Source organism: Anopheles bellator, chromosome 2 (genome assembly GCF_943735745.2).
Source record: "Anopheles bellator chromosome 2, idAnoBellAS_SP24_06.2, whole genome shotgun sequence".
NCBI classification, from domain to species: domain Eukaryota; kingdom Metazoa; phylum Arthropoda; class Insecta; order Diptera; family Culicidae; genus Anopheles; species Anopheles bellator.
In genome coordinates, this window is record NC_071286.1 from 67,003,375 (window position 1) to 67,016,529 (window position 13,155).

General features: G+C 52.5%; 3 protein-coding genes across 4 annotated transcripts; 2 read left to right on the forward strand and 1 right to left on the reverse strand.

Annotated features, from left to right (window-relative positions):
• The first annotated feature begins 3,480 nt into the window (after window positions 1–3,480).
• Window positions 3,481–4,633, forward strand: LOC131209273 (uncharacterized). Its single transcript, XM_058202300.1, has 3 exons — window positions 3,481–3,636; window positions 3,714–4,041; window positions 4,111–4,633. The coding sequence occupies exons 1-3, from the start codon at window positions 3,503–3,505 to the stop codon at window positions 4,534–4,536; spliced, it is 888 nt and encodes a 295-aa protein (XP_058058283.1). The 5' UTR covers window positions 3,481–3,502; the 3' UTR covers window positions 4,537–4,633.
• A 430-nt stretch (window positions 4,634–5,063) lies between these two features.
• On the forward strand, window positions 5,064–7,082 carry LOC131209491 (protein YIPF6). 2 transcript variants are annotated; one of them, XR_009156848.1, is made up of 6 exons: window positions 5,064–5,200; window positions 5,267–5,401; window positions 5,478–5,722; window positions 5,788–5,945; window positions 6,008–6,356; window positions 6,413–7,082. XR_009156848.1 is itself a non-coding variant. In XM_058202571.1 (5 exons), exons 1-5 carry the CDS (start codon window positions 5,174–5,176, stop codon window positions 6,124–6,126), a joined length of 684 nt encoding a protein of 227 aa, XP_058058554.1. In that variant the 5' UTR covers window positions 5,064–5,173; the 3' UTR covers window positions 6,127–7,082. The 2 variants fall into 2 exon arrangements, 1 of the variants encoding a protein (XP_058058554.1); XM_058202571.1 differs by having other exon boundaries at window positions 6,008–7,082.
• On the reverse strand, window positions 6,517–10,876 carry LOC131209490 (uncharacterized). Its single transcript, XM_058202570.1, has 5 exons — window positions 10,407–10,876; window positions 7,919–9,343; window positions 7,514–7,841; window positions 7,156–7,449; window positions 6,517–7,087 (listed from the first exon to the last, which is right to left on the reverse strand). The coding sequence occupies exons 1-5, from the start codon at window positions 10,574–10,576 to the stop codon at window positions 6,821–6,823; spliced, it is 2,484 nt and encodes an 827-aa protein (XP_058058553.1). The 5' UTR covers window positions 10,577–10,876; the 3' UTR covers window positions 6,517–6,820.
• Between the last annotated feature and the right edge of the window lie 2,279 nt (window positions 10,877–13,155).

Here is a 13,155-nt window from a genome sequence, read left to right on the forward strand (position 1 = left end):
TACGGTCCTCCGTCCGGAAGTAGCATTCGTTGATCGGGCTGGGGCCCAAGAGCCTGACGATGGCTGACGCCTGTTGATATTGGAAACTCTGGCTCGGCTTACGCAGAGAATAAATTGTGTCGAACTCGTCGCATGATGGAGGTGCCGACTACCGTCGGTGACCCCGCCAACCGTTGATCAATGTTATGCTGTGCGATAGGAAAATGGTCCTTTTGGTCCCCGCGAAGGGTGTCAGGTGCAGGTGTGTATCGAGCATTGTGCCAATTATTCTAAGCACACAACACGGCCATTCCCAACCGTGTCCGTAGATTGTTGCCTCACGCTGAGTCGCAATTGTCGGGGCATGCAAACGATGGCGCAAATGATTCCAATCATCATCCAACCATCACCATCGCGGAGCGCGAAGGTGACCGGTGGAAATTGTTTAATTAATCTAGTTTTTTCTTTGCACGAACAAAGTGTCACGGCATTCCCGGGGCTCCGGAGTGGACGGGACGGATCGTGCCATATTTTCAATTAGAAATCATCCATCATCACGGTTACCCGGCGACACCCAGCCGGGCCAGCCCAACAAATTCAAGATGGTCTCAAACGGCCAATAAGCGGATTATGTGCCATCGCTTCCGGCGTGCCTTTACAGTTTAGTTCCCCATCAAAAGGTCCTTTTTCGGCGAAGAGACAAGCATCACGCTCCGTGGCGGAACCATAATCGTCTGCGGCACTGTCATATGATAACGCACCGCACTTTCACCCGAATTTTGCTAATCACGAAATCGATGGCCCAAAAGTGTGGCCAAAACCACGTCCACGTCTCGGAGGCACCAAATATTTGCGGGCCGCACTTAATCGGACGCACAAACAACATCGAGCGGGAGGCTATCAACTTTCTAATTAATCGGTTGCGTGCCATTCGGCCCTCTGGCGTCTCTCGAAGACGGGGATGTCCTTTGGGATGGGAGCTGCTCATGTTCGCGCCTATGATTGGTTGGGCGCCTGAAACCGAGTCCAGGACATTCCGAAGACGCTCGAACGAGGCCAGACATATCAAACGCAGCTTTGTTCGGCCATACGTCATTAAAATGGCGCTTCACACATGAGTTCATGGGCTGTCGCCGTAGGTTAACACGCACCGCAGGACAACGGTGTGTGATTAAACTCGTCGTTCAACCCGGTCCACCACCCGCAGTGTTCCAGGTACGGAACGCATCATCGCATTCTTCCGCATCCTGCGCACCGCGGGCGAACATTATGTAAATTGATATCAAAAAAGCGCAATCTGCTTACGCGACAACTGAGGCGACACTAATCAGACGGTGACTTGGCCCGGGGCTCGGCGGATGATTAATCGCGGAGCCGGAGAGTGAGGGTCACGGCGTAAACCACCGGTGGACCAGGGTGGAGGTTATCTCAGGTGTCTGGCCCACATTTCCGGAGCTGGAGATTAAAGTGAAGTCTGGTGTCGAGAGGTGTGGATTGAAACTGGAGAAGATCAAGCCCGTTCGCCGCGGGGGCACACACGTCGGATTGATTATTTCAAGCGGTGGCCTTCGGTGTCGCGGGTGCGCTGGAGCGACACTGGACGCGGTCGCTAACACGTGAGGATATAAATAAATCCGGCGGGGCGTACGCGAAACATGATTTATGATAGCGCAGACCGGAGCCCAAAAGTCTTGGCGGGATTTATCCCTATCGCTGTACTCATTCGCTAAATAAAACATAAGCTGCCCTTTCTCGCTCTCTGAGGGGTTACTGTTGCCGAGCGTAAGGTTGAAGCCCTCCGGGTGGTCTGAAGGCCACGAAAATGCTTCCCTTAATTTAGCCACTATCGCCGTGATCGATGAGTGCTTCCGACTAGCCTAGGGATACGATGCCGCAGAAATGCAATCAGGCTATGAACTGCCACGGAGGCTGATAACGGCTTATTGTGGTGGGGCAATAATGGGGCAATGCGTTCTGAGTACAATTATGCTTTGTGGAAGATAAAAACGGAAGTTTTATCGTGGGAACGGCCGCTTTGGCCGCTTCCAAAAGCATCCTGCGCTTCGATGCGCTAATAACTCGTCTCGCAAGAAATGCATTGTCATGTGCAGCAGGAAAGGAAACCGATAGAAAAACTTCCGAGCGGTTCGTGATTGTCATTTCTTATGAATTGCAATTATGTGCCGTCTGTTACTTTTTATTTCAACGCCACAATTTTATTACAGCTTATATACTTCACCGCTTTTTTTGACCAAACTTAATTGGGACATTTTTTATTGAAAAAATGAAGTAAAATTAATCGAAGTCCAAGTCGATATTAATGTTCATTCATCGTTAATAGTTAATATTTTTTTGATGAATTTTTTTGAATGATTAGGGTGTTTTTTCCTACTCTACTTTCCGTTTACTTCCGCTTTCCACTCCCTTCGATCCGCATAATCTTCATCCTGTAACGCATACTGCACACACTGATCAGGCATATCGCAAGTATCGTAGTGTTGCGCTTGATCGCAACCGCAAGTAACTTACTGATTCGATCGTTCCTCTTGGATAACCTTTCGTTCGCAACAAATATTGTTTATCGTTCGCAACAAATATTGTACGTAACAAGATCCAGAAACTCGTGAACATCACGAGGATCACTTTGTTCTAGTTGAGAGAATAAGCTTGACGGTAGCCGTTCGGTGTCCGATAGCCTTCAGAGTGGGACGATCATCTCAGGTACACACGTGACTACACACGTGACTAATTCCTAAATCTTTGCCAATCAATTGAACCATCCCTTCGAAAGAGAAAATGTCATAAACCTTGACCAGTCGGATGAGTCAACTGTAATGTTCCTTATCGCACCACTGCATCGGTGGGTCTGTCATAGCGCGAAACGCATTCCATCAACGCGGGAAGAAAATATTTTTCAAAAGCCACGAAAATATACAACTGTTCGGTCGGTCAGCAAAAAGAAGATGTCCGCGCTTCACGCTGGAAGCTATTTTTGAATTGTTTACGCTACCGGACATATCGGATCGGCAGCCGTGCGAAGGCGGAAGACGATTGGAAGATTATCGAGGAAGTCAGATTTCAATAAAAATCCTAGTTTTGTCTTCTTCTTGCGGGAAGAATTTTGGTAGCGGCCTCCGTTACTCTTACTTATCTGCATGAAGGTCACTGCCAAGGCCACCAATATCAATCAGCGGGCCAAAGGTCCGCTTCGCTCCACTGCGCTTTACATTAAAAGAGGAACAAATTTACCGAAAAGATCGCCAAAGTCTAGGGCGTCTGATTAGAACTTCGACCTCGCGCTCGATCGTGGCAATCAGTGAGGGACAGTGGGCGCGTGTAGTCGACGCGGCGTGGTCTAGTAGGAAGTAGTTGTACCCGCGCACCCGTAATCGATCATTAGAATAGTGTTGTTTTGTGTGGAGGCGACGTAGACACTACAAAAATAACATCGTCGTTTAGAAATCGCATATTGACGCCTTCGGATCGGGACACTACTCAGTCACCAACACCGTGAAGCGCCACCATGTTATTGCTGGCACCAGCGCTTTCTTGTCTGATATTGCTTAATAGCTGTCCGAAGCCAGTGATAAGCTGGCAGCCGAACGACAAAGACGCTTCCGAGATGTCGCTTCCCGACTACGATCAGTATCTTGGCGAGTACGCGATGGGTTGACCGCACGGCACGCGTCACGAAGGGAACCCTGTAACGATCTGATTGGTACTCTGTTTTGTAGGTACATCAAGCCAGGGGACCGTTTGGCCTTGCTGCTGGACTACGATGGTACGTTGGCCGAGCTGACCTCCCACCCGAACCTGACGCAGATGAGCTCCGAGATGCGCCAGGCGCTGGGAAATATTGCCGACAGCGGCAAGGCCTTCGTGGCCGTCATCTCGGGGCGTGATGTCGATGGCGTGAAAGCGAAGATCGGTCTGGAAAATATCATCTACTCGGGCAATCACGGGCTGGAGGTCCTGTACCCGAATGGGACGCGTCACAACCAGGGCATTCCGGCCAATGTGGCCGACAACTTTGACAAAATGATCGATCATCTCAATCGAGAGGTAAGCGAGAGGATGGTACTGTGAAGTGATCGAGCGATGCAGTGATCGAATACTGTTCCCACCGCCCAGGTTGTCCACCATGGTTCCTGGGTAGAGAACAAGCGCGTATCGATAACATTCCACTTCCGGGAAACTGAGCCACAGTACGTTGGGGACATGGCCGCACGGGCGAAGGAGATCATCGAGTCGTACGGTTACCGGGCGAACGAAGCGCACGCCTCGGTCGAAGGCAAACCACCGGTGCAGTGGAACAAGGGGCTGGCGGCCGAGTACATCCTCGGGACGAGCTTCGATCCCAGCTGGCGCCAGCGGAAGGTAATCTTTGCCGGGGACGACACCACTGACGAGGACGTGATGAAGATGATCAAGGGCAGTGGAAGGTCGTTCCGGGTGACCAAAGATAAGGCGCTGGTGACGAACGCCGATTACAAGATTCCCTCGGTCGGCGCCGTTTACCACCTGCTCAAGTGGATCGAATCGAGGCTCGCCGGCTAAACGGGCCAGCTGGGACTGTGTTAACTGGAGCAAATCGCTGTCAGGAGCGCAATAAAGAGGGTTGTTTTCTTTTCCGGGCCCGTGAGCCGGAGACAAATCGGTTGTTGTTTGTAAACAAAACGCAGTTCTTATCGCTTTATCAGTAACAACAACACATTCGCATCACGGATGAGAAAATAAGGTTAAGGATCTCTGACGTCCTTTTTTGCACCTATTTTGCACCAGGATGTGTGGAGAAGGTAAATTACTTACGGTTTTTGCATAATTGTGCATGTCGCTGGTTTTTATATTTGAAGGTTCTTGACAGTTGAAGAAAAAGGAAAACAAACCATTAAATTGATATTTGCACATGATAATGATTCTCGTTGTTAAAGTTCTCACAATAATTTTCAAATTAATCGATCGCTTCGGAAAAACTTCTTTTCTTTCGAGCTTTGCCATCCACTCGAATTATCGCGCCGAGCACATTCGAGCAGTCGTCATCATTCGAGCTGTCAAAATAATCGCAACACAAACGTCAAAAGTAACACGAAAGCAGAGGCCGAAAGAAAACAAAACCTGTGTCCCCGAAAATCTGGGCATTTTTTGTAGTTGCATGTAAATAATTTATTACAGTACTTGCCACACCCGCCAGGAAATGTCCTCTCCGGAAACCAAGTTAGATGTGAGTTGAAACGAGGTAGGAAGCGATGGCTGCTTTGCTTAATCGGTCCCCGCTCTTGAATTGCAGCTGTACGATGAGGATGTTTCGGCGTCCGAATCGATGCACGGCGATATGACTGTGACCAGTGCCCAGCAGCGAAACTCGAACAACCCAGGAGCGCCCCACTTTAACACTCTCGACGAACCGATAAGGGACACAATTGTAAGAAGCACCAGACGGCACTGCATGAGGAAGGACACATTTTGCCTAACGAACACCTTCCCCCGTTTGCTTACAGCTGCGTGACGTCAAAGCAGTCGGTGTCAAATTTTACCACGTCCTCATCCCGAAGGAGAAAAATACCCTGCTAAAGGAATGGGATCTGTGGGGACCGCTGGTGCTGTGCACCTTCATGGCCACCATTTTACAGGGCACCTCCGACGACATGTACGACGGTGGGCCAGAGTTTGCGCAAGTGTTCGTGATCGTGTGGATCGGGGCGCTGATAGTGACTCTCAACTCGAAGTTGCTCGGTGGCAATATGTACGGTTTGTGTAACGCACCAACGACTCATCAGCCGCGTAATGTGTACCTTCTGCCCCTTTCAGATCTTTCTTCCAGTCGGTTTGTGTCCTCGGATACTGCTTAACGCCGTGTGCGATCGCTCTGCTGCTGTGTCGGATCGTGCTGCTCGCGAACCAAACGACGTTTCTATTTTTTCTCCGATTTCTCATCGCAGCGACGGGGTTCGGCTGGGCCACATACGGTGAGTGAAGCGTTTTTGGCAATACCGTTCACTTAATAACCCACCATCATATCGTTTTGCAGCTTCGATCATCTTCCTCGGCGATAGTCAGCCGGCGAACCGGAAAGCGTTGGCAGTGTATCCGATATTCCTGTTCTATTTTATTATCTCATGGTTAGTAATTTCGCACAGTAACGTGTAATGCACTAAGGGGTGCAATTTGCCTGAGAAACATGTATGGCCAAGAAGTGCGTGACTGACTAGAACGTTGCCGGATCGGATCTCGCACGCACTGTGAAACGCCGCCGCACCTACGGTACATTCCAGCATATGAGGAAAAAATCGGCGATGGCAAGGGTGACACATCACACCATGGCCATTCATTGACCAGATTGGCCGCAAGACGAAAAAGCTGAACACGATCCACTAAGAGTAAGCGCTACTACTGTCTATGGCCAACACCTTTTGTATTATAAATCTTTCCACAGCTTAGAGTAATAAAACCAACACATTCGTAACACGGATTCGGGTCACGATGCTCTATGCAATTAGTCACAGTGAACACGAGTCGTAAAAGAAACGCTGCTGTGCGTAATGAGTGCGCCCTTTTGGCTCAAAAGCCACTGCAAATTTATTTTCTCTAAACTAACCCTAGAAAGGACATTCCAAGAACATCATCGATTTGCACGTAACATAAGTTTCATTGCCCCAACGACAACGAACGCTCTGAGTTACCAACTCATAAATGTTTCGTTTTGCGGCACACGGAACATTGCAAGTGTTTCCATTGCATGAACCATAATTTGGAAACCTGGAAGTAATAAAATATTCAACATGTTTTTGTTAGCTAAAATTTAAACGTAACACCCCAACGGAAGCCATGCGTTGCCGCAATGTTAGTCGCGCTCATCGGAACTGCTGGCGGCACTGTTGGCCGCACTAGCGTTCGGCACCAGATCGAACGCCATCTGCATCCGGACGCCGTCCTTCTTCTTGCCCCGGTACGTGAGACTGTTGGCACGCGGTTTGCGGCGCATAAAGTGCCGTTCGACCCACTTCAGCATGGTGAGCACGGAGTCGGTGGATGGTAAACGCCGCTCGGCGGAAGTTTTAATGATCTGCGAGTTTGTGACACGGAACGTGGCCGCCATACCCTTGAGTGCCTGTGAAATAAACCGGAACACGATGCTGATAAATCGAGCGATTCGGAGCCTTCCCCTTCGCCACATACCATCATGGCATCTTCGTCGGTCATGTCGTCACCGGCGTAAATGATTTTAATACGTTCACTCCAATCGACACCGAAAGCCGTGCGCAGAATGTAGATCGAGGCTCGGCCCTTATTCCACTGCACCGGAGGCTTCGCCTCGATGGCACAGTGTGCTTCGGCCGCACGGAAACCAAACCGGATGATTAGTTCCCGTGCCTTTTCCACCATAGCCGGACGCAGCTCCAAGGGTGTCTCCCGGTAGTGGTACGTCAGCAGTGGTCCCTTGTTCTCCACCCAAGCTCCATCGCCACAAACCTGTCCACCGGAGAGCGCGCTTTAGCCGATACCACAAACTGACGGACCCTTCATTCGTACTCACCGAATCCTGGAGTGACTTTAGCAATCCACTAACTTTGTCCTCGTACTCGATCGGCATCGGGTGAACGAACTTGCTACCGTCCGGATGCAGAATCTCGAGCCCGTGGTTACCGGCGTAGGTGATGCCCTCGATGCCGACCATCTTCTTCACGTTGTCCACGTTGCGCCCGGAAATGATGGACACGTACACGTCCGAGTGGTTCGAGAGCCGTTGGAGGACATTTTTAGTTTCCGGCGGAAGGATGGCCAGATCCGGGTGCGGTGCAATCGGTGCCAGTGTTCCATCGTAATCGAGCAGCAGCGCCAGTTTGTGGTTGTATCCGATGTAACTTCACATACAGAATGAGATGGGGGCAAAGAGGATAATTTTAAGGGCATCTCCAGCAGGTGAAAAAACAGCACCTACTTTAGCAGATAGTCATCGAAGTCGTCCACGCTGACCGGTTGCATCGTGGTCGTGCCGATGTCGTCCTCCTCCAGCGAACCCATCGCCTTCAGGAACTGCCGCATCCACGTGTTGACGTCGTGCTGCATTTCACGCCTTCGCATGCGCGACATCCGCAGCGTTCGTTCGTCCTCCGGCATCGTGAGCGCTCGGTGTATGACTTCCGCCGCCGCATCCAGCTCGTACGGGTTGCAGAGTAGCGCCTCGTGCATGGTTTCGCCGGCTCCAGCAAACGGGGACACGATCAACACCCCCGGTGGCTCGTTGATCTGGCAGGCGACAAACTCTTTCGCCACCAGATTCATGCCGTCCCGCAGCGGAGTAACGAGGCACACGGATGCCTCCCGGTAGAAGGCGGCCAACTCTTCCTGTCCAACGCACCCATAAATGTAACGGATCGGAGACCAGTTGGCGGTTGTGAAGCGACCGTTGATCCGCCCGACTAGCTGGTCCATCTCCTCCTTTAATTCCTGGTACTCCTTGACGTCAGTACGCGACGGCACCGAGATCTGCAGCAGGCTGACGTTCTCCCGGTGCTCGGGATGTCGCTCCAGCAACACCTCGAACGCCTTCAGACGGTTCACCAACCCCTTGGTGTAGTCCAGCCGGTCGACACCGAGAATGATCTTCTGGTTGGTGTTGATCACCTTGCGCGCCGAGTGCGCAAGTTCCACGAACCGATCGAACGGGATACCGATCGGTAGAGGGCGCACGCGCACCGATCGACCACCGTGCTCGACGAGCAGATTCTTGCGATCCACCCGGCAGCCCAGGTTGCGCTGGCAGCAGTCGACAAAGTTGAGACAGTAGTCCCGTATGTGGAACCCGATCATATCGCACGCCAGCATCCCCTGCAGGATCTCGTCCGACCACGGGTACAGGCGGAAGATGTCCCACGGCGGGAACGGGATGTGCAGGAAGAACGCCATCTGGTACGGGAGGTTCTTCTCGTCGGCCTCCTCGCGGATCCAGTTCGCGGCCAGCATCAGGTGGTAGTCGTGGATCCAGATGAGCGGCACACCGGAGTGAGTGTTTTTCTTCAGACACTTCTCGAGCGCCTCGATCGTCCGCGAGGCGAACTCTTTGTTGACCGTGTAGTACGAGCGCCAGTGGTCGGCACAGAACGTGGCCCGCCCTGGCATCGAGTGGAACAGTGGCCAGAACGTGCCGTTGCAGCAGCCATTGTAGTAGCTGTCGAACAGCTTCGGTTCCACGTTCACCGAGACCACCTGTTCCGACAGCAGCCCGGCCGTCGGCGTGTTGTCCGACGGATCCGACTCCGGGATCGGCTCGTTGTCGTCCGTCAGCGTTATGCCGGACCAGCCGACCCACAGCCCCTTGCCCTTGATCACGACCGGGGCCACCGCCGTGACTAATCCACCGGCACTGCGCGGAAAGAACAGATCATCATGGGGTGGTAAGTGAATAAAGGGCTTCCAAGGGTGTGATTCGATCCCGAGATAAGAAGCTGTCCACGAGCACGCGCCCCGTCTATCAGCCGACGGTAGAGTGACATCGCCGTCCCGCAGCCCTGCCCTGCCCGCTAAGCCTAAGCCTCGGTAGGCAAACAAGTAAACGCCCGTCCGCGTCCCCACAATCAACGCAACTCTTCAAAGTCATCGGGCAAACGCGGGTCGGAAGTTACGACGGCGGCCGGCGGTAAAAAAAGTCAGTGCCAGCACCGTTGATGATGTTGTTGATGATGATGATGGGTGCGATGAGCAAAATCAATATTATGAAGAATTACGATGGCTGTCGTGGCTTCCTACTGATAAGCGTAAATCGCGACTCTCGGCTCATGGCTTCCCGCTGTGCCTTTTGTTTATAAGGAGCTTTCGCCAGGGGGTTCTAAAATCCCGCTACGATCACGTGAAGTGGCTGTGGTTGATGGGTAAATGTGCTTCAATAATGATATGGATTGATATGTTTCAGCGCAAGGATTACGGCACGGGACGATCTTGAATGGAAGAATCGAAACGAAGAAAGTGATTGTGAGTGGACCCTCCAGGAGAGTTTCACCACGAACCCAAAAGTCAGCCAACACACTGACACACTTTTGATCACTCTTCCAAAGGGTTCTGCGAGCAGCAGAAGCTATAAAAAACGGAACCAACGAATCGCATTAAAAAACCAGAACTCAACGTAGTAAAAAAGTAAACAAAAGGACTTCTACCAGATGCCCGGAACCATTTGCGCAACCAGTTCCCGATGGAAGAGAGCCAAACGGGGCCACTCAGCGAGAAACGAAGGTCACAGCACCAGCAACACTTTGTAGCTCCACAGTTCCAACAGCGGACGGGCAGAGGCTTATCATCAGCTCCACCAGGGAGTGTGTTCCGCAATCAGCCCGACACACCGGATTACCTCTAGTACCGGATTTCTCGGACGGCCAGCTGTCCGCTGCACGGCCAAAACACACCCCTAGACGGCGCCCACCGTGTGTCCTTACCTAGCATGACGGCTCAGTTGGCCCGTCTTCGGGTCCCGCTTCAGCACGAACGGCAACCGGTTGGAGACGACAATCAGGCTGCTCTTGGCGTGCGCCTCCTGCGGTCCGGTGATGGTTATTTCACAATTCGATGACATTGCTGCTCTGGATTCCGGGGGACACGCTGACATTCACTCAACCCGTTCCGGTTCGACGATCGACCGATCGGGAGGATCGCTCTGCACCCCGATACTTTGGTTTCCGCTTTCGGGCTTCTACCTCCTCATAGCACAAGGGCCCCGATCGGAAGTAAACGACAGTCCTTTTCGGTAGCGTCGATGAATGTTCTGGAGCTCTAGGTCTCTAGGTTGGGCACACACTTCCCGTCACGCACACCTTGCAGCTTCCTATTATCGCCACGGCCCTGTTCGGCGCTCACTCGGTTCCTCTCGGGGATAGTTGGCCTATTCGTTGGAGCAGTCGAGATTCAACTGAGCCCCGGACACTGTGTGCTGCCAGCTGATAAAGGACACTTTAAAGCTCGTGCGCCGCGGGACGATGAGGAACCCGTCGAGAGGGGGGAGCGAGCAAGATGTGGGAAGCGCAGCACAATAACAAACAACACCGTGACCGTTACACACAGGGATCAGATCGAGTCAGATCAATCTCGCACAGCCTCCGAAGCGTGCCAAGCCGAATGGCTGACACTGGTGTGCGTGGGCTCGATTTGTTTAATCACAACAAATCGTAGGATTTTATTTATTTCCCAATTGCCCAAACCGGAGCCAGCAGCCGAAGGGCCAGCGGCCCCAAAGCAGGGGCCAGGTCGCCGGTCCTGAGCCGAGAGCGAGCGAGACGGCCCACGAGACCACCTTTCGCGCTCACGTTGAGTGGCGCTTATCAGCGGATTTGATATGGCCACAGCCGGGTCGGGTGTTTTTGTTGGCCCGTGTACGCACCCAGGTTTGCCAGTGTGCGTGGTGGCCGATTGGACAAACGGCGGCCAGCGCGCCATGATGAACCGTGAGATAAGCCGATTTTGCTCCTCACCGAGCCCTGTGAGGAGACCCGTCCCAAGGCTCACCCGTCGAAAAAGCGGATCAATCCAGCTGAACCACCTGCGAGACACGGCTAAACGTTGCCTCCTAAAACTCCGAAAATCGATCGATTCCTGACGGCCCAACTGACGTCGCCATCCATGTGATGTATGCGTTGTTGTTCGTCCCCGTGGCCAATCGTAGCCTTTTTCGCAGTGATAAGCGGCGCGATCCCAGAAGACGCACTTTGGTCCGGTCAATTGCCGTGCGCGCTCGGAAAGAAAAGAAGAAGATTGCAGGCCGTGGCCGTCGAAGGCCGATGACGTACCTTGTCCTATTGGCCAGCCCCGGTGGGGTGTGGTTCTGTGGCCGGTCGCTTTGTGCCATCGTGGACCGCGGGTTTTCGGACGCCACCACCTCGGAGGTCTCGGGTTATCGGAGGTAGCACGCACACGGATCGGGCGAAAGTAGGGCGAGATTTCGGGGGTCAAACGGTGGTCGGGTGGATAGCCGCCTGCGGCCGTCGGTACGATTGACACTGGAAGGACGCGGACGCGCCGAACGTTGGCTGCTGCGAGGCAAAAGATTACGATCCACTCCGTCTCCAATCGTCCGGTCCAGTTCGATCCTGATTTGAGCGGCACCGTGTCCAATTCATTCCGCTTCTCTAGCCGCCAGTGATGACACCCGCTGGAACGCTCTATTATTTTGTCTGGTCCATCGGGTCCAGAGGGTAGTTTATGGCCGTGATGGGCTTATCGAAAACACGAGCTGCCCCGGGGTTCTCGAGGCCAATTATTTTGCCCACCCTATCGGCCCAACGCTGCGTTAATCTACGGCACGAGATCCCGCCCGGGAATAACGGGCTCCCCGGTTTCTAGCGTACGGCCTGCTAACGATCTCTGGAATGCAGTGAATGGAGGGATGTTTTTCCACAGCCCAGCACCACTGTGATTGGGTGCCAGATCGAGTCGGCCGATTGTCGGACCAGCCTGGCACGGTGCCTGTGCGCTTCCTTACTGGAAATCAACCCACGAGTCATCAGTAAACACCTCGTCGACGTAATGCCGTGATCGAAATCGGGCCCCAAGAACCACTGGGAATGACACCGCTCGACAACATCGCCGTGATTTTAGAACCATTTTGCTCGCGGCTTTTATTTGGTCACCCATCGGTTTTTCTTTCCACTACTCTTTTTGCAACGCACCGGAAAACGGCAAACACCCTGCTCATTAGTCCGGTTTCTGTTCTATTTTTAAAATACACTTCCGTTATTGTAACCTTTGTAACACGATCGATGATTTAAAACCATTCCTAACAACTCGTCTAATAACGTCGCCAGCCGGCCGACGCTATTTTGTAAATAGCCGCCGTTCTACGCCTGGCCACCAGCCACAACAAACGTTTCCACCCGTTCCAGCATTCATCTATTCGTCCGCTAAATCCTGCGCTTTAAAACTTCACTACCATTCTGGGTGCTGCTGGATTCGTTTCGTTCTTTTCAAGAGTGAAAAAATGGCCCTTCTCGGTCCAAATGCTAGCCTGCCTTATGTGCCCTACCGTTTGGGTTTCCCGCCTTGGCCACGTGGTTGTGTGGACCCTGACCGTAGGTGACTAGGCCCCCGGGGGTCCAGCCAGCCGACGCTAGTATGGCAATGGTTTTGAGAATAAAAATTTTACACACTACTGCAGGAGGTTTACATAAACCTGGTACGAATCCGCACGATACGATT